The sequence below is a fragment of the Ornithorhynchus anatinus genome, chromosome 5 (genome assembly GCF_004115215.2).
Source record: "Ornithorhynchus anatinus isolate Pmale09 chromosome 5, mOrnAna1.pri.v4, whole genome shotgun sequence".
Classification (NCBI taxonomy): domain Eukaryota; kingdom Metazoa; phylum Chordata; class Mammalia; order Monotremata; family Ornithorhynchidae; genus Ornithorhynchus; species Ornithorhynchus anatinus.
The window spans coordinates 72,640,236-72,662,328 of record NC_041732.1 but is presented as its reverse complement, the minus strand read 5'-3'; the positions used below and the strand labels follow the sequence as shown (position 1 = coordinate 72,662,328).

The 22,093-nt window shown below is 50.9% G+C and overlaps 1 protein-coding gene across 5 annotated transcripts in view; it reads right to left on the bottom strand.

Moving 5' to 3' along the window:
• The window catches only part of CHD5 (chromodomain helicase DNA binding protein 5), a 101,197-nt gene that overhangs the window by 44,628 nt on the left and 34,476 nt on the right, over positions 1-22,093 (bottom strand). For all 5 annotated transcript variants that reach the window (XM_029066244.2, XM_039912088.1, XM_029066243.2 and 2 more), the window contains exons 3-10: positions 15,786-15,965; positions 13,515-13,633; positions 12,508-12,746; positions 10,352-10,479; positions 6,669-6,792; positions 6,079-6,245; positions 5,322-5,537; positions 187-393 (exon numbers count right to left, since the gene is read on the bottom strand). In XM_029066244.2, coding sequence (XP_028922077.1) covers positions 187-393; positions 5,322-5,537; positions 6,079-6,245; positions 6,669-6,792; positions 10,352-10,479; positions 12,508-12,746; positions 13,515-13,633; positions 15,786-15,965 — 1,380 coding nt within the window. The remainder of the gene's footprint in view (positions 1-186; positions 394-5,321; positions 5,538-6,078; positions 6,246-6,668; positions 6,793-10,351; positions 10,480-12,507; positions 12,747-13,514; positions 13,634-15,785; positions 15,966-22,093) is intronic.

Sequence of the window (22,093 nt, the reverse complement as noted above, 5' to 3'; positions counted from 1 at the left end):
CCTCCTCTCTCCTCCCCAACCCTTCCATCCTCCCCATTCCATTTCCTTCCTCCCTCCCTGCCCTGCACTCTAGTCCTTCCCTCCTCCCCTCACTCCCTTACCCCCTTTTCTTCTCTTATCTTCCCACACTGCCCCCTTCTCCCTCCTCCCAAACAAACCCAAGTGGCAGGTCGCCCAGCCTCCCACCTGCAGTTCCTTGACCCAAGAGCAGTGCCAGTAGGAGAGTCCAGCCCATTTCACAAAGAACTCCCGTTCCGGGATGCCCTCCAGGGCCTTGGGCTGGGGCCGGCTGGGGTCCGCGTCCGAAGCAGAGAGATCGATGGTCAAGGGGGCAGGAGGCTCCGTCCATACCCAGTGCAGAATCCGCTGGACCTTCCCCTTCAAGGGGGGGCACTGGGGGGTAGAGGGGAAGGGAAAAGATGTTTAGAGCCTCAGCCCCAGGTCCCCCACCAAGCCCTTAATCTCTCAGCCCCACCCTCAGACAACCATGCAGGGTCATCACAAAACCGTTTTCCAGTCCCTTCCCTCCAGACATCTAGGGAAGAGGCTCTCGTGAGACGAGATGAACACAAGCCAGGCCATCATCAGGCCTGTCCAGTTGGCCATCCGACAGCCCCTTGCCCTACTGACGTTCGCAGCAGGAGATGGAAAAGTAGGGAGGTGGCAGGGCCTAGCAGACAGAGCATGGAACTGGGAGTTAGGGTGCCCGAGTTCTAATCCCAGCTCTGCCACCGTCCCGGGGTGTGACCTTGAGCAAGTCACTTAACTTTATTTTCCACATCTGCAAAATGGGAATAAGACTCTTCTCCTGTCTACCTTTTACATCAAGAGTTCACTGGGGGACAGGGACTGTGTCCAACCGGATCATTTTGCATCAGTTCTTATCGGAGTGCTTGAGACCTAGCAAGTGCTTAATGCCAGTATTATCAGATAAATAAGCATAATTATATTTTGACATCACACCAGTCCCCTGGGAATATGTGGATAGGCAATGAAATGACCTGCTTCCCCCAGAGGGGTGGTAGCAGTAGTAATGGTATTTATTGAGTGCCCAATGGATGTGATGCACTGTACTAAAGCACTTGGGGAAGTATACAAAAAAGAAGTGACCAAGTCATTTCATTTCTTTATGTCTCAGTTTCCTCACTTGTAAAATGGAGCTTAAATACTCATTCCCCCTTCTCCATAGACTGTGAGCCCTTTGTGGCGCAGGAACTGATTATTCTGTATCCACCCCAGCTCTTACTACAGTGATTGGCACATAGTAATTGCTTAACATGTACCACAGTTACTATTATTATTATTATTTGGCACATTCTCTGCCCACAAGGAGCTTACACTCCAATGAGATAGACAAGCAATAAATTATTTGTAGGAAGAATGATGAAAATAAACAGATTGCACACCAGAAGCCCAGGGACCTCAATTCCCTCCCTATGCTGCAAAAGCAGGGCCAGGGCCCGGACAGCTCTGCTCCACAAAAGCCCACCAAAGGCTCCAGTTTCACCTTCACCTCTTGGCAGCGAGAGTGAGTTGTCAGTTTGACAGTTTGAAAATGCCCATGCCACTAGGGTCAGCGAGAATGAGTTGCTCGCCAGTGTGAAAATGGGCCCGCTGCCCGGGTCAAGGGAAGCCAATGTAAGTCACTGCAGGGAGTAGAACTCACTTCCAAGTGACCTAGATGTATTCCATCAAGCCCTGGTGGAGGAAGCTCCTGTCCCAACTGGGGGTGCTAGAGTCATGGCTCGGTGCCACAGGAACCCCCATTCCATGCAGCAAACCAAGCCCTATCTTAGAGCAGCATGGTCATTGAGAAAACTCTGGAGGCTAGGAGTCAGAAGATGGGGGAAGGCATCAAGTCCGGACTCTGCTCCCAACCTGTGGCGTGACTTTGGGCAAATCTCTTGCTCTCTCTGAACCTCCACTTCACAAATGGAGAGATGGAGAAAATAAGCCCAATCCCCTCCCTACCACTCAGAGCTGGTGGCAGAGAAGATTCCTGATACGAAAACTCTACGGAAATAGAAGGATGAAACAAACTCAGGAAATGATAGAGGCTGAATGCTGGGGTGACAGCATTCAGGGGATGCTGGGAAAGAAGCTGTTGGAACAATTCCCCCATGTCTAGTAATAATCATTCTGGTATTTGTAGGCGCTTCCTATGAGGGAAGCACTGCATTAAGTGCTCAGGGGAGAGACAAGATAATCAGGTCATATACAGTCCCTTACCCATGTAGGGCTCACAGTCTAATAGGGAAAATAGGAATTGAATCTCCAGTTTATAGATGAGGAAACGGAGGCACAGAAAAGTGACTTGCCCGAGGTCCCATATCAAGCAAGTGGCAGAGCTGGGACTAGAACCTATATGTCCTAGCTGCAAGCCCATGCTCTTTCCAGTAGACCCCACTGCTTCTCTAGACAAGGTCTTTCCTGGCCCATGGAGTTGGGCAACCGTAAGGGTGGGAGGGCCAAGAGAGAGCAACCCTCTGCCTTCACCCTTGTGCAGGGTAGGAATAACTCACCATTGAGTTACTTACACCCCCTATCACCCCACAATCTATCATCAAACTCCCACCAGGAATCAGAGGGGTTATCCCTCCACAACCAGGAACAGCCCAGGTATCAAAATTCCTCATGCCTACGGCCGAGTTTAATCTGCCCCCAGCCCTCATCCTCCCCACAAAGACCCTTCCCAAACCTCCCCAGGTGAAGAGCTGGGGTCTGGCTTTGAAGGGGAGTGGTCCTCAAGAAGAGCAGGAGCCATAATGAGGGGGAAGGGGAGAACTTGGGCACAAGCAGTCCCTGGAAGTCTTGACTTTGACACTGGGGGTTATGGCCAAGTCTCCCTTATGCAAGCTTCCTGCAGCAGGAAACCCTGCTCTGACTCTGGCCACAGGTTCAGGATGGGAGTGAGCACGTTTGAGAGAGAGAGAGAGCCATATCCCCCCCCCATCCGGGACCCCTTTGACTGGGAGCCAGGATGGAGAGGGGAAGCAGAGGGGATCCCAAAGCCATTCCTTTCCCGCTGGCTCCAGTAACCCTGGTCTGCTCTCTCAGGCCACCCACTTCCTGACTATCCACAAATGAGTCCCCTTTAGGAGTCAGTGACGCCAGAACCCCGGTAGACGGAAGGCTGCATCATCCCTGGGCCTGGGCTCGACTGAGAGGATAGGGTGTGAAGGTGGCAGGCCCAGGGTCAGGCCAGCTCAGCTCCAGCCCAGCATGAATTCCCCACTCCTCACATCAACCTCCTTCTCCTTCTCAGAGGAAACGTAAAATGGTCTCCACCCATGTGAAGTATCAGAGAGAATGAAGAGGAGGGGGAATGCAGTTCAACTCCAGGGATGCTCGGACCCTCTGACACTATACATGAGCAATGACCATCTTGGGATGGTCTGCTTCAGGAGCCATGTTCATAATGTCCCAAATGGCAGCCATGTTGGTAGGATTAGGAGGCGCCAGCCTGTTATTCAAAGTGGTGGCGGCAGCTTATTTTGCAAGTCTCTCATGGAGGGGTCGTGCCCAGGATCCCCACCCTCAGCCTGGAGTTGCAGGTTAATCCACCCCAACCCTGGAACCACCTCTGAGTTAAGAGGCGACAGCCAACAAGTCTCTATAGGGGACATCAGTGACACCCATTCTCTAGGCCAGAGCCAGAGGTGGTTTTGGAATGGGATGGGATGGAATGGGATGGAATGGGATGGAATGGGATGAGCAAGACTCCACAGTTCTCTAGGCCTCGCACATCAGGCACATCACCAACATACTGCTGGGACTGTCCCCATCACCGGTGCCTGCCATCGCTACCTAGACTGCCTGGGGAGAAGAGTGAGGAAGGGAAGGGGTAGGGGAGAGGTCTCTGCATACAGATGCATCAATGCAACTTGATGCCTAATCTCACCATCCTGTGGGGGAGCCTTGCCATCTCCATAGGCAGGTTTCTCTCCCCACAGGACAACCAAAGAATTAAACAAATTGGGTCCAGGCATCCGTGCATGTGTGCGTGCACACCAACTACAAACACACGTTAGATTGTAGCCTCATCATGAGCAAGAAATGTGTCTGTTACTGTTATATTGTACTCTCCTATGCGCTTAGTACAGTGCTCTGCACACAGTAAGTGCTCAGTAAATGTGATTGAATGAATGAATGAACACACACATACAAACCAACCCAGGACCAGCAGGGGCAGAGGGTCAGGGGTCGGGTAGAGGCTCTGGGCAGCCTCTTGGCCAATTGTCCCAGTGACCACGAGATGGGGAGGTGAAGCCTACATATCTTGGGGCCATGAGGGATCACAGAGCCCATGAAGGCCTTCAGACCTGGGGCAAAAAGGGCACAGTGGTGATCGGGGGACTCTGTGGGGTCAGTTTAGAAAGGAGCAGGAGCAGATTGGCTCTCTCCTCCCCCTGACCCTGGCAGATGGGAGCAGAGTTGTGTCCCTCCCCGCCACTCCCCCAGCCCCATCACCTGCAGTTAGCCTGAGGTAAGGCACTGCCCAGGCTGCTTGACTAAGGCAGGGCAAGTGAAACCCATTGTCAACTGGTCGGCATTAGAGAACAGCTGGACCTTTTCAATGTAAAACATTGTTTGCTGTAGACATTTGCAATAAGCCATTCTAGGTCTATCAGCTACCCCCCCTTCCTCACACACCCTCCCAGCCCTCACCGCCCCCTTCCAAGGGCCTCTGGCGAAAAAGGGCAAGCTCAAGTATCATCTGAGGAGGAACCCTCCAAGAAGAGAGATGTTGAAAGGTCTCATTCAGTAATAATGCCTCTTTCATACTTCATAATGTTCAATCTGATTATTTTGTATTTACCCCAGTGTTTAGAACAGTGCTTGGCACATAATAAGCACTTAACAGATACCACAAGTATTATTATTATTATTATTATTATGCCTTTCTTGACATTTCCCAAAGCTCATTCACATCAGTGACTTCATTTTGTCCTCCCATCATCCCAGCAAGGAAGAGGAAAAGGTGACACTCCCCATTTGACAGGTGAGAACCCTGAGGCTCCAAGAGGTTAAGTGACTTGTCCAAGATCACACAGCTGGCCAGCAGTGGCAGCAAAGCTGGGATTAGAATTCGAGTCTCCTGACCGCCAGGCCTCACTAGGCCAGGCTGCCTCCTTGATGGCCAAGGGAGCCCCAAGGCTAGCAGCCCTCTCCCCACTTCATCACAAAACAGAAGCCCCTCCTCTCCCACAGGAGCCAACCCGCGGGGAACAGGCAGCCCCCCGATGGGCGAGGGGGTGCAGGCGTCTCTAGGGGTGCCCCCGGAAGGCTCCGGCCGAGCTCGATGAATGGGTAACACTCACTGTACAGCGAGGGCAGAGCCATTCACCGTTTGGTATTTCCGGCAGCGGCGGGTTCAGGCAGTGCAGGTGGTAAGAGGAGGGGCAGGTGTCGCAGCACAGCAGCTCCCCTCCATCCTTGCACACGCGGCAGAACTCCATATGGTCGTCCTCCTCCTCGCCCCCCTCTTCCTCCTCTTCATCCTCCTCCTTTGGCTCCCACTGGATCCCTTCCTTCTCCTGGATAGGGTGGCAGGGATCTGGTTATCCCACCAGCGGCCCAAACCTGGGCTCTGCCCTGCCCCTTGGCATGAAGCTGCAGGGACGATGGAGGCTGGTGACCCACCCCAGGGGTGTGGGGAGGAAAAGTGCAACAGACAGAAGGGGTGGGGAGGACAGAGCCCTTTCCCGCCTCACCACTCTTTAGAGGTGGCCTAACAGCCGCACTCATACCAGGACCCGGCGAAAATCTGAGCTGCTGAGAGGCGCTCAAGATCCCCCAATGGAGCCTGGTCTGTTTTCTCACCCACCCCTATCAATCTCAAGTCTTTCTCCCTTAACCACACGATTTCTCCCTGACCCTCAGAGCAAAATGGTGGCAAGATGGCACCCATGCTTGGGGCACCAGCTCTTCAGTGCTCTTCGGCCCCACTTGCAGCCCTCTTCGGACAGGTCTGGTGGGGGTTGGCCCAGTTGCCCAGGGTGTCCGGAGAAGACGGGCCTGGACCCTAAAGGTGAGCAGAAGGTTGGAGTGGGGCAAGGGAGGGGAATAGGTGCTTACGCAGTGTGGGCAACTCCACTTCCCCTCAGGGGCCTTCTCCAGTTCTGGATCCAAGCAGACAAGGTGGTAGGCCCGGGGACAGGTATCGCACAAGATGATCTCTCCTCCCTGCTGGCACACTTCACAGTAGTCCTGGTGGTCCGTCTCATAGCCGTCCCCTTCGTCGACTGAGGTGGAGAGAAGACACGTTTTGAGGGAAGGCAACAGTCTACCCCGGCAGAGAAAGAAGGAGCCCCACAGTGACAAACCCAGTGCTTGGAATCTGCCTAGCCAGTTGATGATCAGAAAGTGCCTTGCACATCAATCGGTTCATTCTTTGGCCCTCACATAATCCCTGTGAGGTTAAGAGAGGCAGGCTTTATTACCCTCAAGGAAATGAATGACCAGAGAGGGCCGGAACTCACTCAGCCAGCCAATGGCTGAACAGAGATTTCAAACCTTGTCTCCTAACTCCCAGATCCCACCCACACTTTCCACCAGGCCAAATTGCCTCTAGTGGACCCTCCCTTCTGCCCCCAGGCTCTTCCGGTTCCGAGATCAGAGGAGTAACCCCAAAACTCATGGGGACACCCCTACAGAAAAGCTCCTACTCCTCTTTTTCTTCCTCCTCCTCTTCCCCCGCTTCCCCAGGCCGGCCGAGCACTCGGAGCGCACAGAAGAGCTGTTGATGCTGGCGCTGTCCAAGTCCGACTCCTCCCGCTCATCTTCCTCGCTCTGCAGGAGAATCAACCCAACAATCAGTGGGATTTACTGAGCGCTTACTGTGTGGAGAGTACTGTACTAGCCATTGGGAGAGAACAATAGAGTTGGTAGACATGATCCCTGCCCAAAAGGAGCTTACACTCTGTAGGAGAAAGGACACAGGGAGGTGTAAGGGGCTTTGGCATGAGGAAAAAAAAGTTCCACAAGCCAGGAGGAGAGGGTAGGTCTCCCCGGCGAGTCAACCCACATATTTCTCTGCTACCAGGGGTTTTCGTGGTCTAAGACCCACCCTGTTCAGTTACTGCCTCCCGCGAAGCAGGAAGATCTCCCTTCCACCCGGGTATAGGGGAGATAGAAATGGGGACCCTTTACAGAGGGATGATGCTAGTCACAAGGACAGTGAGAGTCCCTACCCTCAAGGAGTGTACAATCTACTACAAGCATGGCCGAACTGCAGCTCCCAGGTCACATGCATCTCTTCTGAGATTGCTGGGCAGCTTTTTCTTTTTTCTTTGCATTCATTCATTCGTTCAATTGTATTTATTGAGCGCTTACTGTGTGCAAAACTCTGTACTAAGCCCTTGGGAGTGTACAATACAACTATAAACGGATTCATTCCCTGCCCACAACAAGCACCCAGTCTCCGGGATGGTGATGGAAGTTGTGGTGTGCCGCTGCCCTGGCCCTCTCAGCAGCACCGGTGCCCCACTCACGAAGACCCAGCTAAGGAAGGGAGTGGCAGCTCCATCCCCAATCTCTCCTCCCTCTTGCTCTCTTTCCCCCCAACCTCCAGAAGCACCTGCTCTCCACCACTCATTAGCCCCTCCCTGCTCCCAGGACAAGAATCCAAAGCAGGAAGAATAGACAGGCAGATGGAGGGGGCAGTACTGATTATCTTCCCTACTCCAGTCTAAAGGAGGGGAAAAGATAACCAGTTGAAGACAATGTCCATTCAGCGAGAAATGTTGGCAGCACCCCCCCCCCAAGGAGCTTACAGTCCAAAGGGAGAGACGACAATGACTCGTTCCACTGGACGTGCTTCAGACACATGGAACTTTGATTGACTCTGGTTTCCAGTACATGGTGCCCACTCTGAGGGGGCAATGGAGATCAGTGGCTTTATGGGTTTCCAACCAACTGGGGAAGGTGTGGCAGGGGTGCAGCCAAAGCTGTCATTTTCACCTCCCATCACTGTCAAGTCTGGACTCGCTGGCTGCCCTAAGCCTTCGACGAGATCTGAGAACTTCCAAGCAGGGCTGAACAAACCTAAGCGCTTCCAAGATTCCAAGTCTTAAGAGAGGCAGGATTGAAACTTTGTGTCCTGGGAGCTCTTTGTCTGCTGCTCTTAGCTCCCAAACCCAGCCCTTCTACCTCACACATGATGAAAAGCCAGCACCTAAGTTTCTCTGGCCCAACTCTTGCTATTCCTTGTAGATAAGCAGATGTGTGGGATCGGCTTCAGAGAGGGTGAGGAAACTGACCATTTACTCAGCACGATGGAGATCTACTGCGTCCTTCAGCTCTCAGGTCTACAAAACCATTTTCAGCACTTATGTCTCCAGTGATTTACATCCACTACTTATTTATTCATCCTTCCATACTCATGTTGTTAAGAGTTGCATCACTATTCTTCTCTCTGCTCCTGCTGTTGGTAAATCATCTGTGGCTGTCTGTCTATCCCATTAGACTGCAAGTTCATTAAGGGCAGAGAATGTGTTTGGCTTCAGATAGACTTAGCACTCCACGCTCAGCAGGCATTCGACAGAGTCTACGGACTGATTGATCTTGATGCAGGAGGCGCTGGAAGGGGGTGGGCTTCTCTTTCCACACCTCCACATGGCTACAGCTGGCTCCAAGGAGGATAACCTCACCTCAGGGGAGCCACAGAGTTGGGACCTGCTCAGAGGAGGGGGAGGCCTGAGCTCACGTGTGCTGAGGTCTTGGACAAGGGTTCCCTATTAGAACCCCTCAGGAAAGGGAAAGGGAGACATTCAGGGCTGAGAGCTGGGAGACAGAGATGAACAGAACAGGGACCACCCCACCACGTGCACACAAGAACTCCCCCCCTACACACATATAAACACACACACACCACCACCACCAGGAAAATGATCCTTTGTCCCAGCGAGGGTCCTGTGTCCCGACGTCTTTGTTTAACAATTACTCTCCCCTCCTTCAAAGCCTTATTGAAGGGGCATCTCCTCCAGGAGGCCTTCCCTGACTAAGCCTGCCCTTTCCTCTTCTCCCATTCCTTTCTGCGTTGCCCTGACTTGCTCCCTTTGTTTTTCCCCCCTCCCAGCCCCACGACGCTTACGTATATATCTGTAATTTATTTATATTAACGTCTGTCTCCCCTCCTCTAGACTGTAAGTTTTATGTGGGCAGGGAATCTGTTTATTGTTGTATTGTACACTCCCAAGCCCTTAGTACAGTGCTCTGCACACAGTAAGCACTCAATAAAAGCAACTGAATGAATGAATGAATGAACCCCTTCGTGGCTGGGTCTACTAGCATTTAGGGGATGGAGAGTAGAGAGGTAGGCTCAGGAGAAACCCTACCAGTTCTACTTCCTATTCTGATTGAAGGGGTCAGAAGGTTACGGGTTCTAATCCCAGCTCCACCACTTGTCTGCTGTGTGACCTAGGGCAAGTCACTTTACTTTGCTGTGTCTCAGTTACCTCATCTGTAAAATGGGGATGAAACTTTGAGCCCCACGTGGGACAGGGACTGTGTCCAGCCTATCCTGTGTCTACCCCAGAACTTACTACAGTGTCTGGCACATAGTAAGTGCTTAATAAATACCACTATTATTATTGTGCAGTTTTCCCGTGCCTTGTTCAGCTGAACTATTTCTGTTTGAGGACGTCCGAGTGTTTCTACAGTCTTGCTTCCCTCCTTAGATTAGCAGCCCCTGGAGGGCGGGTACTAGCCTGGCTTGTGGGGTCAACTACGGAGCGGCCAGGACCCCTGCCCCGATGTCATTCATTCATTCAGTAGTATTTATTGAGCGCTTACTATGTGCAGAGAACTGTACTAAGTGCTTGGAATGTACAAGTCAGCAACAGATAGAGACAGTCCCTGCCCTTTGACGGGCTTACAGTCTAATCGGGGGAGACAGGCAGACAAGAACAATGGCAACAAATAGAATCAAGGGGAAGAACATCTCATAAAAACAATAGCAAATAAATACAATCAGGGTGATGCACATCTCATTAAACAAAATAAACAAAATAATGTCGGTATTTGTTAAGCACTTACTCTGTGCCAAGCACGGTTCTAAGCGCTGGGGGGGATACAAGGTGATCAGGTTGTCCCACGTGGGGCTCACGGTCTTAATCCCCATTTTACAAGTGAGATAACTGAGGCACCGAGAAGTGAAGTGACTTGCCCAAAGTCAAACAGCTGACAAGTGGAGGAGCCGGGATTAGAACCCATGACCTCCGACTCCCAGGCCCGGGCTCTCTCCACTGAGCCACGTTACTTCTCTGCTTCAGTGCAGTGCTCTCTGCACACACTAAATGTCCCCAGTCTGAATGCCCCCAGGCCCCACCCTCAGGTCCCTTCTCCTTACCGAAGACCCCTTTTTCCTCTTGCTGGCGATCCCTCCAAAGCGGAACTTCAGCCCAGCTGCCACCTTCTTCCCTTTCCCCTTCTTCTTCCCGTCCTTTGAGCTCTTGATCTTCTTCCTCACGCCGGGCCCTAAACGGACCGATCGAAATGACCTGTGGAGAGTGGACACCACCCCGGCCTCGGCCCCTCCCCAGCCCCAACCCCGGAGCCTCCGCTGACAGTTGGGCTTCCGGCCCCGCTCCTCTGGCCCCGGCCTAGGCGCGCAGACATCCCCCGTTCAGTGGGCCAGCAATGAGCTGCAGGGGTTCCCCCAAAGCACTGCAACCAGGAGGCTGGGGGAGGGGTTGGGCCCCGGGGGGCAGATCTGTGTCCTGCCAGGGCACAGGCCCTGGGAAAAGGGAGGTGTCCTCAAGAGGCTCCCGAATTCACCCCCCGAAGAGGACCACCTCCCCTTCCACAGTTAGCCTGGCTAGGCTCTCTGAGGTCCTGGGTTTCCCTGCCCCAGGGCCTCCGAGAAAATCCATTTTAATTTCTCAGCTCCCGAGCGGCTACTTCATGGGATCGATGGAGAGCAGGATATTTGCAGCCTGAGCTGGTGAAAAAAGATTAAGATGCAGGGGAGGGGCCCAGAGTTGCCTCTACATTCAAGTCAGGGAAGGGGTTGAAAAGGGACTTTGGAGATCCAAGACTTCCAGGTTCTGACCTGTCTGTCCTGAACCTATCTTCTGAGCTGAATGGGATGAGAAACTGTTCATCTCTCATGCCGTCATCAGTGTCCCAAAGGTCACTGGCCTTGGATGCTGAACAGACTTGGTCAGGGATCGGTCTGGGTAGCCAGAGGGCATATGGATGCATTCCTGACCCTAAATGGAAGAGACCATCCAGACCTCTCTGCTCACTTCTAAAAGGGCACATCTTCCCTGCAGGTCACCCCATCAGCATCCACTGCACAGATGCATAGCTACAATTTATTTATATTGAGGTCTGTCTCGCTCTCTTGGCTGTAAGATCCTTGCTACAATATAATTCTGTTGAGGTGAACTCTGCCAAGCGCTTAGTACAGTGTTCTGCACACAGTAAGCACTCAAATAACCACTGATTGATTAATTGACTGGATGGCACTCAACCAGGGGAGTTCGGGGAGGGGCCAGATGATGGGCTCCAGACAAGAGCCAGTATGGAGGATAGAACACCATCACTGTCTCTAACAGGGGCACCAGGACATTTGGAGAAACTGAGCAACGGCTGCCCTCCTGGATTCCCATCCTCATGGTTAGAAGCCAGCCATCTAACAGTTGTAACTTTCCTCTTTCCAGCCCCGACTTTTCCCTCTAATAGCTCACTGTGGACCACTCATCCATGAATTATCCAAACCCCACTTGATCCTGCTTGATATTTTCATCCTGCACAGATTCCTGTGGGAATTAATCTATGTTTACCACCCCCTGAAGACAGCTTTGTTTCCTTTTGTTTGTTTTGAATCTACCATTCACAAGTGCCAATGAATGCCTGCAGCCCTGGTGCTGTGATATTTGGAGAATAACAATTCCTTCTTCACCCTGTCCTCCACCTTCATGGTTTTGTAAATTCAATCTTCTCCCCTCTCAGCCTGCCTCTTTCCCGAGTGAAGGGACTCCAGCCTCCTGATCACGTGCTTACGGTGGAAAGAGTCCCCAGAACTGGAACTCAGGAGACCCGGTTTCTACTCCCAATTCTGCCACCTGCCTTACTGCCTGAGTGACGTTGGGCAAATCACTTAACCTCTCTGACCCTCAGTTTCTTCATCTGTAAAATAAGGATAAGACCCTCGCTCTCTCTTCCTCTAAAATGGTGAGCCCCAAGTGGGACAGGGGCTGTGTCTGATCTGGTTCTCTCGTTTCTACCCAAGCTCTATGCACATAGTTTCATAACCACTGCCTCCATCCCCCGGTCATCTTGGTTGCCCCGTACTGTGCAGGTGGCTTCTCGATTTCCTCAGAGAGCTGAAAGTCACAGTTGAAGAGAGGAGCTCAGGGATGAGGGGAGCTCAGGCCGGGATTCAAGTGGCAGACTCTCTGGGCGGCTGACCCGCTGGATTGGGAGTAGCCCCCTAGGCGGGATCAAATACCCGGTGACTCTCCCCACCCCAACTCCGCCCCGCTGAGCTGCAGTACTTACCTTTGCCCTCCTTGGTTTTGGCCTTCCGGATGGGCACCGGCTGAGCCGCCTGCTGGAGGGTGATGGCCAGTGGGGGGGCAATGGTGACCGTCTCCACTGCCGCTGCTACGGCCGCAGCAGCCGCAGCGGCCGAGCTCCCCTTAAACGGGTTGTTGGCACTGAACTCTCGCCACTTGGCCCCGAGCACCGTCATCATCTTGGACATGGGGATCTTTGGGTTCTTCTTGGCGATGAGAGGCCTGGGGGGCGGGGGGGGGGGGCAGGGGACACAGGAAGGATTCAGGCATCTCACTCCACAGCCTCAAGAACACCACACCGTGGGCCTGGTGGCATCCCCCACTCTCACCCACTGCATCTCTCTCATCCCCCTGAGAGGGGTAAACAGCCCTTTATTCAGGAGTGGAAACTGAGGCAAAGAGCAGCAATGACTTGCAAAGTTCCAGACAGGAAGAGGATCCAGATCTCCAGCTACTGGTTAGCCCAGGAGTCGGCAACCTACTACAGCCAGTCATCCAGTAAATTGCAAGCTCCTTGAGGAGGGGAAAGTGAGTCTTTCTTCTGGTATACTCTCACATGTGCTTAGTACTGTGCTTTGCATTCAATAGGGGCTCAGTAAATATCACTAATGGAGTGATTGATCCCTTCCACTTGGTCCCAGGTACACTGATGGGAAGCAGGTGAACAACCTCTAAAGGAGCTCTGCAGATTTGGGGAAGCGCTTAGAACAGTGCTTGACACATAGTGAGTGTTTAACCAATACTATAATCATTATTATTCCCCAGCATGTTTTGGGGGCAGGATCATCCTCGAGGGGCACAGTGTTTGACCCTTGGCATGTTTCCCAAGAGGTTGGCAGCACAAATTCTCCATCGGCACATCAGTGCGGCAACGGGAAACGAGCTGTCTGAGGGTTTGCCTTCTCTCTGAAACCCAGCCCAGGGCTCTCCCTCCCTCCGAGGCCTGGGGACCGACCCCCACCATGGGCTCACCAGATCCTCTTCTCCCACCTGAGAAACTGACTGAAGGCTTTGTAATTGGTCAACGTGTGGTAGTCTTCCTCCGAAAACGCATAGTCCACATCATCCAGGCCCCACTCTTCCATGAGCTGGGCTGAGGACTTGGGCTCCTAGGGAAGAGAAGGAAGAAGAAGATGGGGGTCACGGGGTTCCCAGCGCATGGGGCCAGGTCAGGATGGTGACCTAGAACTGAACCTCTGCTGTGGGTTTAACCGGACCCTTCCCCCGTACATTCTGCATGACATTGTTACATCACACATGGACATGAGAGTAGGCATTCAAAAAATGATTGATTGATTATGCTGTCATTTGGAGTCTCTGCCAGAGAAGGTTCAGAGACGACAGGAGGAGAGAAAAACATCCGTCAATGCTGGTGCCATCATCTGGCTCAAAGCTCTCCCACAGTGCACTTCCCAAGTGCTTGGTTAGGTGCATGGCACCAAGCAGATGCTCGATAAATGCTTCTATCGTTATACCACTACATTTTGTTATTAATATTATTAATGATAATAATGATAATTGTGGTACTTGTTAAGTGCTTACTCTGCACCAGCCACTCTACTGAGCACTGGGGTAGATACAAGCAAATCGGATTGGACACGGTCCCTGTCCCACATGGGGCTCACATTCTTAATCCGTATTTTACAGATGAGAGAACAGAGACCCAGAGAAGTGAAGTGACCTGCCCAAGGTCACACAGCAGACAAGTGGTGGAGCCGGGATTAGAACCCAGGTCCTTCTGATTCCCAGCCCTGTGCTCTATTCACGAGGCCACGCTGCTTCTCAACCTGTCTTTAGTTCCCCCATGTTCGAGTTTGCTCACCTTGCTCTGAGAAGTCAGATCCACAAGGAGCTTCTCAGGGAAAAGTCAGGGCCAAAGTTTTTCCACCTCCTTCTTCCCCCTCAAGATCAATTTCCAGATATCCCATATGAATTTCTGACAGTCCTAGGATGTGGCTCGGAAGGATGATCTTATTCCTTGCTCTGCTTCCCCCAGTTGCTCTGGGCTACAAGTTCCTCCCACTTATTCACAAGCTCTGAAACTCAGGCCCAAGGCTGCAATGTAGCTGATGCTACCTGTGCTTTTACCAGGCGACTGCAAAAAAGTAACTGAAAGTAGCCAATGTGTCGGCAAAAAGATCTCAGAGTTTCCTCCCTCAACTTATTTGGAGCAACTCATTGGGAAGTAGGATAGCCCAGTGACAAGAGCATCGAGCTGGGAGTCAGGACACCCAGGTTCTAATCCCAGTTCTGCCACTCGCTATGTGACTTTGGGCAGGTCCCTTAACCTCTTTGGACCTCAGTTTTCTTATTTGTAAAATGGAGCTAAAACATCTGCATTCCCTACCTGTTAGTAGAGTCCATGTGAGTCTCATTTAATTAATTTGAGTCTACCCCAACTTCAGTACTCAGCACTTAGAACAGTGCTTGGCACATAGTAAGCACTTAACAAATCCATAATTTCTATTATTAAAGTGATTGGCCCATAATTAATAATAATAATAATGTTGGCATTTGTTAAGCGCTTACTATGTGCAGAGCACTGTTCTAAGCACTGGGGTAGATACAGGGTCATCAGGTCGTCCCACGTGAGGCTCACAGTTAATCCCCATTTTACAGATGAGGTAACTGAGGCACAGAGAAGTTAAGTGACTTGCCCACAGTCAGACAGCTGACAAGTGGCAGAGCCGGGATTCAAACCCATGACCTCTGACTCCCAAGCCCGGGCTCTTTCCACTGAGCCATGCTGCTTCTCTAACTTAATAATTAATCAGTGGCATCTATTGAGTGTTTCTTGTGCACAAAGCACTGTACTAAGCACTTGGGAAAGTACAAGAGAGTTGGTACCATAACTATCATAATCCCAAATATTTCTTCTGTTTCTCTTGTATTCATCTTTTGCCCACATAAGCATACATCATCACCATCATCAATGGTATTTATTAAGAGCTTACTGTGTGCAGAGCACTGTACTTGGGAGCTTGGGAAAATTCAATTCAACAGAGTTCGTAGACACATTCCCTGTCCACAAAGAGCTTACAGTCTAGAGATGCACATGCATGCACCCACACACACATACACAAGCATACACACGTACACTATTACCCTCCCATCCTCCAGCTTGCTGCTATGGATCACCAGGATGGGAATGATTTTTCCAACTTGGAAGGAATGAATTTCCATGGTAGAAGATGAGAAAAAATGAGCATTATCTTGGATTTGTCAAAGCTCTGAGGCCTGAACCATTTCAACTTTCATTACCTTTAAGCCCCCGTCTTCATTATCATCCTCGTCATCTTCTTTCTTTTTCCTTTTAGATTTTTTCTCCTTCTTCTCTTTGAGCTTTTTCTTCTTCTTTTTGTTGGGATTGTAGTCACTGCCCTCGCTCTCTGACTTCTCCTCCATGTCGTCTTCATTGTCGGACAGCTCATCGTGGCTCCCCTGCAGGAGGAAGCTTGGCAGTGAGTGAGTGGGTCCCCTGGGCCCCTGCCCCCTCCCCACCCTCTGGGAAACAAGAACCAGCCGGCCCAGAGCCGTGGTTCCACCAGGTCCTGCATGACAATCACTTCAACCTGAGGCCAGCAGGAAGACCCTGGCAGCATGTTACCTCCCAATCCTCAGCCTCAAGTACGGAACACCCATCCTGCCTCGGTCCCACTAATAATAATTAATAATTATTATTTTTATGGTACTTGTTAATCACTTACTATGTGCCAAGCACTGTTCTAAGCACTAGGGTAGATACAATTTAATTAGGTTGGACACAGTCCCAGTCCCACAGAGGGCTCACAGTCTTAATCTCCATTTTACAGATGAGGTAAGTGAGACCCAGAGAAGTGACCTGCCCAAAGTCACACAGCAGAGAAGTGGCAGAGTCAGGATTAGAACCCAGGTCCTTCTGACTCCCAGGCCAGTGCTCTATCCACTGTCATGATGCTTCTCATAGCTAATAGCTACGGTTATTATTAATAATAATAATTGAGGTATTTCTTAGGTGCAACTATGTGCCAGGCACTGTACTAAGTGCTGGAGTAGATACAAGGTAATCAAATTGGACACAGTCCCTGTCCCACATAGGGCTCACAGTCTTCATCCCCATTTTACAAATGAGGAAATTGAGTCCCAGACAAGTGAAGTGACTTGCCCAAGATCACACAGCAGACCAATGGTGGAGCCGGGATTAGAACCCAAGTCCTCCTGACTCCCAGGCTCATTCATTCAATAGTATTTATTGAGCACTTACTATGTGCAGAGCACTGTACTAAGTGCTTGGAATGTACAAGTCAGCAACAGATAGAGACAGTCCCTGCCCTTTGACGGGCTTACAGTCTAATCGATGCTCTAGCCACTAGACCATGCCACTTTTCTAAGTGTTCTGGTTCAGCCAAGACCAAGAAATGGTTTTCCCTTCACATTCTAACCAGCATCCAACAGACTGAAAGCTACTCGAGGGCAAAGATCATGTCTCCTAGCTCTCCTGAACTCTCCCAAACCCTCACTCCATAGCTCAATAAATACACACAATAGGCGCTCAAAAAAAAAAGCAATCCATCAAAAGCGTTTGTTGAGGGCTTACTCTGCGTTGAGCACTGGATCAAGGGCTTAGGAGAATACTGTGGAGTTAGTCTAACATGATCCCTGCCCTCAAGGAATGATCGAGTTTTGATGGCCTTTTAACTTGGAACACAGCTGAGATCGCACCCTGGAAAACACTGGGTGGAGAGGGCAATTTGAAACCTAAGAATAAATTCAGATGGGAAGAAATACCAGGAAACTCGTCACTAAAATATACCCTCCTCTTCTCCCCCATCACTCTACTCCTCCTCTGGCACCTGCCAGGTCTGGCTTTATTTTAATAAAGTGCATAATTAATATGGAAAGCCCATCACTGGGTAATCTCTTGCAGGCCTGCCAGGAGCAACTGAAACACCATCCTGCACTTTCCCTTCTTGACACCTCCCTTTGACGCAAGACAAGGTAATTTAGGGAGCTCTTAAGCTTGACTTCCTTGATTTAGCTTCCTGTCTGTACAGGCAGAAAATGGCACATTTATATGAAGATAAGGATGCTTAAAGCCACAGCATCCCTGCCAGAGAAATATAGCCCTTTCAACTAGGTATATCCCCATAGCTCTCCATCACTCCCGTGGACTGGCGACCAGGCTGATTCCCACTCTCTCTCTCTGGCCAGTCCTAAGGTGGAAAAATGACCAGTCTTCATTTTTTATTATTATTACTTTCAAATAAATGGGGAAGGGAAAAATGGGAAATAACTGGAGTAGGTGGGAAGGGGAAATTGAAAGAGGGATAAGGGAATAGTTGCGATGGGATAGGAATAGGGGAAAGAGGTGAACAGGGATGACTATAATATAATATAGGATGACTACATATATAGGATGACCACATGCATCGAGCACTGTGGTAAGCACTGGAGTAGAAGGGAGAACAGGAATTGAAGCCCCACTTTACAGATGAAGAAACTAAGGCACAGAGAAGTTAAGTGACTTGCCCAAGGTCACACAGCAGGCAACAGGCAGATCGGAGATTAGAACTCATATCCTCAGGAGCCAGAGGAGCCTTTCCACCCTGGAAACTGCCTGGGATCAGCCCCACTGCCCCTGGCCTCTGACATCTACTAAGCATGCAGATTGCTATCGAGCTTTGCCACAAAGAGTCCCCTCCTGGGTCCTTGTCCAGCTGAGAGGGCTCCAAGCTGAAGAGTTTGTCTCTATTATTGGGGTCCTTCCTGGCTGGAGCACCAGGGAGAGGACACAGGGCCCTGAAAAAAGCCAACTGGGATGGATGGGCCAAGGTTCCCCCATCCCAACTAACATCTCCTCCAAGAGGCCTTCCCTAAGTCTCCCTTTCCTCTTCTCCCACTCTCTCCTGCGTTGCCCTGACTTGCTCCCTTTATTCATCCTTCTTCCCACCCCCACAACACTTATGTACATATCTGTAATTTATTTATTTCGATTAATTGTCTTTCTCCCCCTCTAGACTGTAAGCTCATTGTGGGGGATATGTTTATTGTTATATTGCTCTAGTATAGTGCTCTATATCTAGAATAGTATATGTAGTATATAGTGCTTAATCCACTACACCAAGATACTTCTCTATCAGGCTAGGATCTGGGATTAGGGGAAAGCAGCATGGCCTAGCTGACAGACCCCGGGCCTGGGAGTCAGAAGGACCTGAGATCTAATCCCGGCTCCGCCACTTCTCTGCTGTGTGACCTTGGATAAGTCACTTCACTTCTCTGGGCCTCAGTTAACTTACCTGGAAAGTGGAGATTAAGACTGTAAACCCAGGTGGGACAGGGACTGCATCCAACCTGATTAACTTGTATCTACCTCTAGATTGTAGGCTCTCAAAACTGTAAGCTCACTGTGGGCAGGGAATGTCTCTGTTTATCATTGCATTGTACTTTCCCAAGAGCTTAGTATAGCACTCTGCACAAAGCAAATGCTTAGTAAATACAATTGAATGAACCTACCCCGGCGTTTAGACCAAGGCTTAATATATAGTAAGCATTTAACAAATACCGTCATCACCACCACCCGGTAGCTTCTCCTCTACCCTACCGCCATCCCATTCAGCCCTCCCGTCGCCTTCCTCCCCGACCCTCTCAACCCCCACCAACGACTTCCAAGGGAGAAAAGCCTCTCTCAGTCAATGGCACTTATTGAACATTCATCGTGTGCAAGGCATTGTACTAAACACGTGGGAGAGTACAATATAAAAATACAACAGACACATTCCCTACTCACAAGGGAGGAAAGCCGCTGTGTGTCCGGCTGCTGCTCATCCCTCTGGCCGCCGCGGGGCTCGTGTGTTAGGTTAGGTTACTGTCTCCCGGCTAGGAGCCACGCCAAGACGTCCTGATTAAAGCCTTTTATCCCCATTAAGCCTGCCTGACTTAGCGCCGTCAGCCTGACTGCACTTCATTCCCGGAACCGATGTAGTTCCCGGACTGCTGACTCAGACTTCCCGTCAATCCCAGAGGCAGCCCACGCGCAGTCTGGGGCCCCCTCGGGACCCTTACTGCCGCTGACCCCTCCAGTTAAGGTCAACCCGGGAAGCCCCCAGCCTTGGAGGACATGGGGTCCTAGACTTCTCCCCAGAGGATATTTTCCCCTCTTGGTGAAAGAACAGGATTCCTAGAGGGATGACCAAAAGCTCCTAGTGACCATGAGTTTCTAAACACTTAAAATCCCAGAATCCCAGAACTAGGAGGGAACCAAGAAACCATCTAGTCCAATCCCCTGCCTCCAGACAGGTGAATGACAATCACCGGGGTCTGATTAATATCGGTTCCTTTTTTAAAATCAGGAATAGCGACACCACAAGTATTTCAGAGTTTCATCCCCTGCCCCAGGCTCAGTGGAAAGAGCCTGGGCTTCGGAGTCAGGGGTCATGGGTTCAACTCCCGGCTCTGCCACTTGTCAGCTGTGTGACTGTGGGCAAGTCACTTAACTTCTCTGTGCCTCAGTTACCTAATCGGTGCTTCACGGACTCCGTCCTCTCCTGGTTCTCCTCTTATCTCTCTGGCCGGTCATTCTCGGTCTCCTTCGCAGGCGCCTCCTGTCCCTCCCATCCTTTAACTGTTGGAGTTCCTCAAGGGTCAGTTCTTGGCCCTCTTCTGTTCTCCATTTACACTCACTCCCTCGGTGAACTCATTCGCTCTCACGGCTTTGACTCCCATCTCTACGCAGATGACACACAGATCTACATCTCTGCCTCTGTCCTCTCCCCCTCCCTTCGGGCTCGCATCTCCTCCTGCCTCCGGGACGTCTCCACCTGGATGTCGGCCCGCCACCTAAAACTCAACAGGAGCAAGACTGAGCTCCTCATCTTCCCTCCCAAACCCGGTCCTCTCCCAGACTTCCCTATCACCGTGGATGGCACGACCATCCTTCCCGTCTCTCGGGCCCGCAATCTCATTGTCATCCTTGACTCGTCTCTCTCGTTCACCCCACGCATCCTATCTGTTACCGAGACCTGCCGGTCTCACCTTTACAATATCGCCAAGATCCGCCCTTTCCTCTCCACCCAGACGGCTACCTTACTGCTACGGGCTCTCGTTATATCCCGGCTAGACTACTGTGTCAGCCTTCTCTCTGATCTCCCTTCCTCCTCTCTCGCCCCGCTCCGGTCTATTCTTCACTGCGCTGCTCGGCTCATCTTCCTGCAGAAAAGATCTGGGCATGTCACTCCCCTTCTTAAACACCTCCAGTGGTTGCCTATCGACCTCCACTCCAAACAAAAACTCCTCACTCTAGGCTTCAAGGCTCTACATCACCTTGCCCCTTCCTACCTCACCTCTCTTTTCTCTTTCTACCGCCCACCCCGCACGCTCCGCTCCTCTGCCGCCCACCTCCTCACCGTCCCTCGGTCTCGCCTATCCCGCCGTCGACCCCTGGGCCACGGCCTCCCGCGGTCCCGGAACGCCCTCCCTCCTCACCTCCGCCAAACTAATTCTCTTCCCCTCTTCAAAACCCTACTTAAAACTCACCTCCTCCAAGAGGCCTTCCCAGACTGAGCTCCCCTTCTCTCTCTCTCCTCCCTCTACCATCCCCCCTTCACCTCTCCGCAGCTTAACCCTCTTTTCCCCCCATTTCCCTCTGCTCCTCCCCCTCTCCCTTCCCATCCCCTCGGCACCATACTCATCTGATCAACTGTATATATTTTCATTACCCTATTTATTTTGTTAATGAAATGTACATCGCCTCGATTCTATTTAGTTGCCATTGTTTTTACGAGATGTTCTTCCCCTCGACTCTATTTATTGCCATTGTTCTCGTCCGTCCGTCTCCCCCGATTAGACCGTAAGCCCGTCAAACGGCAGGGACTGTCTCTATCTGTTGCCGACTTGTTCATTCCAAGCGCTTAGTACAGTGCTCTGCACATAGTAAGCACTCAATAAATACTATTGAATGAATGAATGAGTAAAATGAGGATTAACTGTGAGCCTCACATGGGACAACCTGATTGCCCTGTATCTTCCGCAGCACTTAGAACAGTGCTCTGCACATAGTAAGCGCTTAACAAATACCAACATTATTATTATTATTATCTTTTCTAATGTCTAACTGAATTCTCTCTTGCTTCATTCCCATTGGTTCCATACCCAATGGGTGGGAGAGTAGCTGATCAGCAAATAGAGTCCCCTCAGATTTTCTGAATTAGTAATTAGTTGTAGTAATAGTATCTACTAAGCATTCACGGTGTGCAGAGCATTGTTCTAAACAGTTGGGAATTAGATACATCTCTGGCCCTTGAGGGGGCTCACAATCTAAAGCATTGGAAGCAATGTGGCCTAGTGTAAAAAGCATGGGCCTGGGAGTCAGAGGGCCTGGGTTCTATTCCCGGCTCTGCCACTACTCTGCTCTGTAACTTTGGGCAAGTCATTTAACTTCCCTGTGCCTCAGTTTTCTCATCAGTAAAATGACAATTCAATCCTATTCTCTCTTAGTCATACTTATAAGCCCCACCCAGAACAGAGACTGCCCAACTTGATTAACTTGTGTCTACCCCAGTGCTTAGTACAATGCTAGGCACAGAGTAGATGCT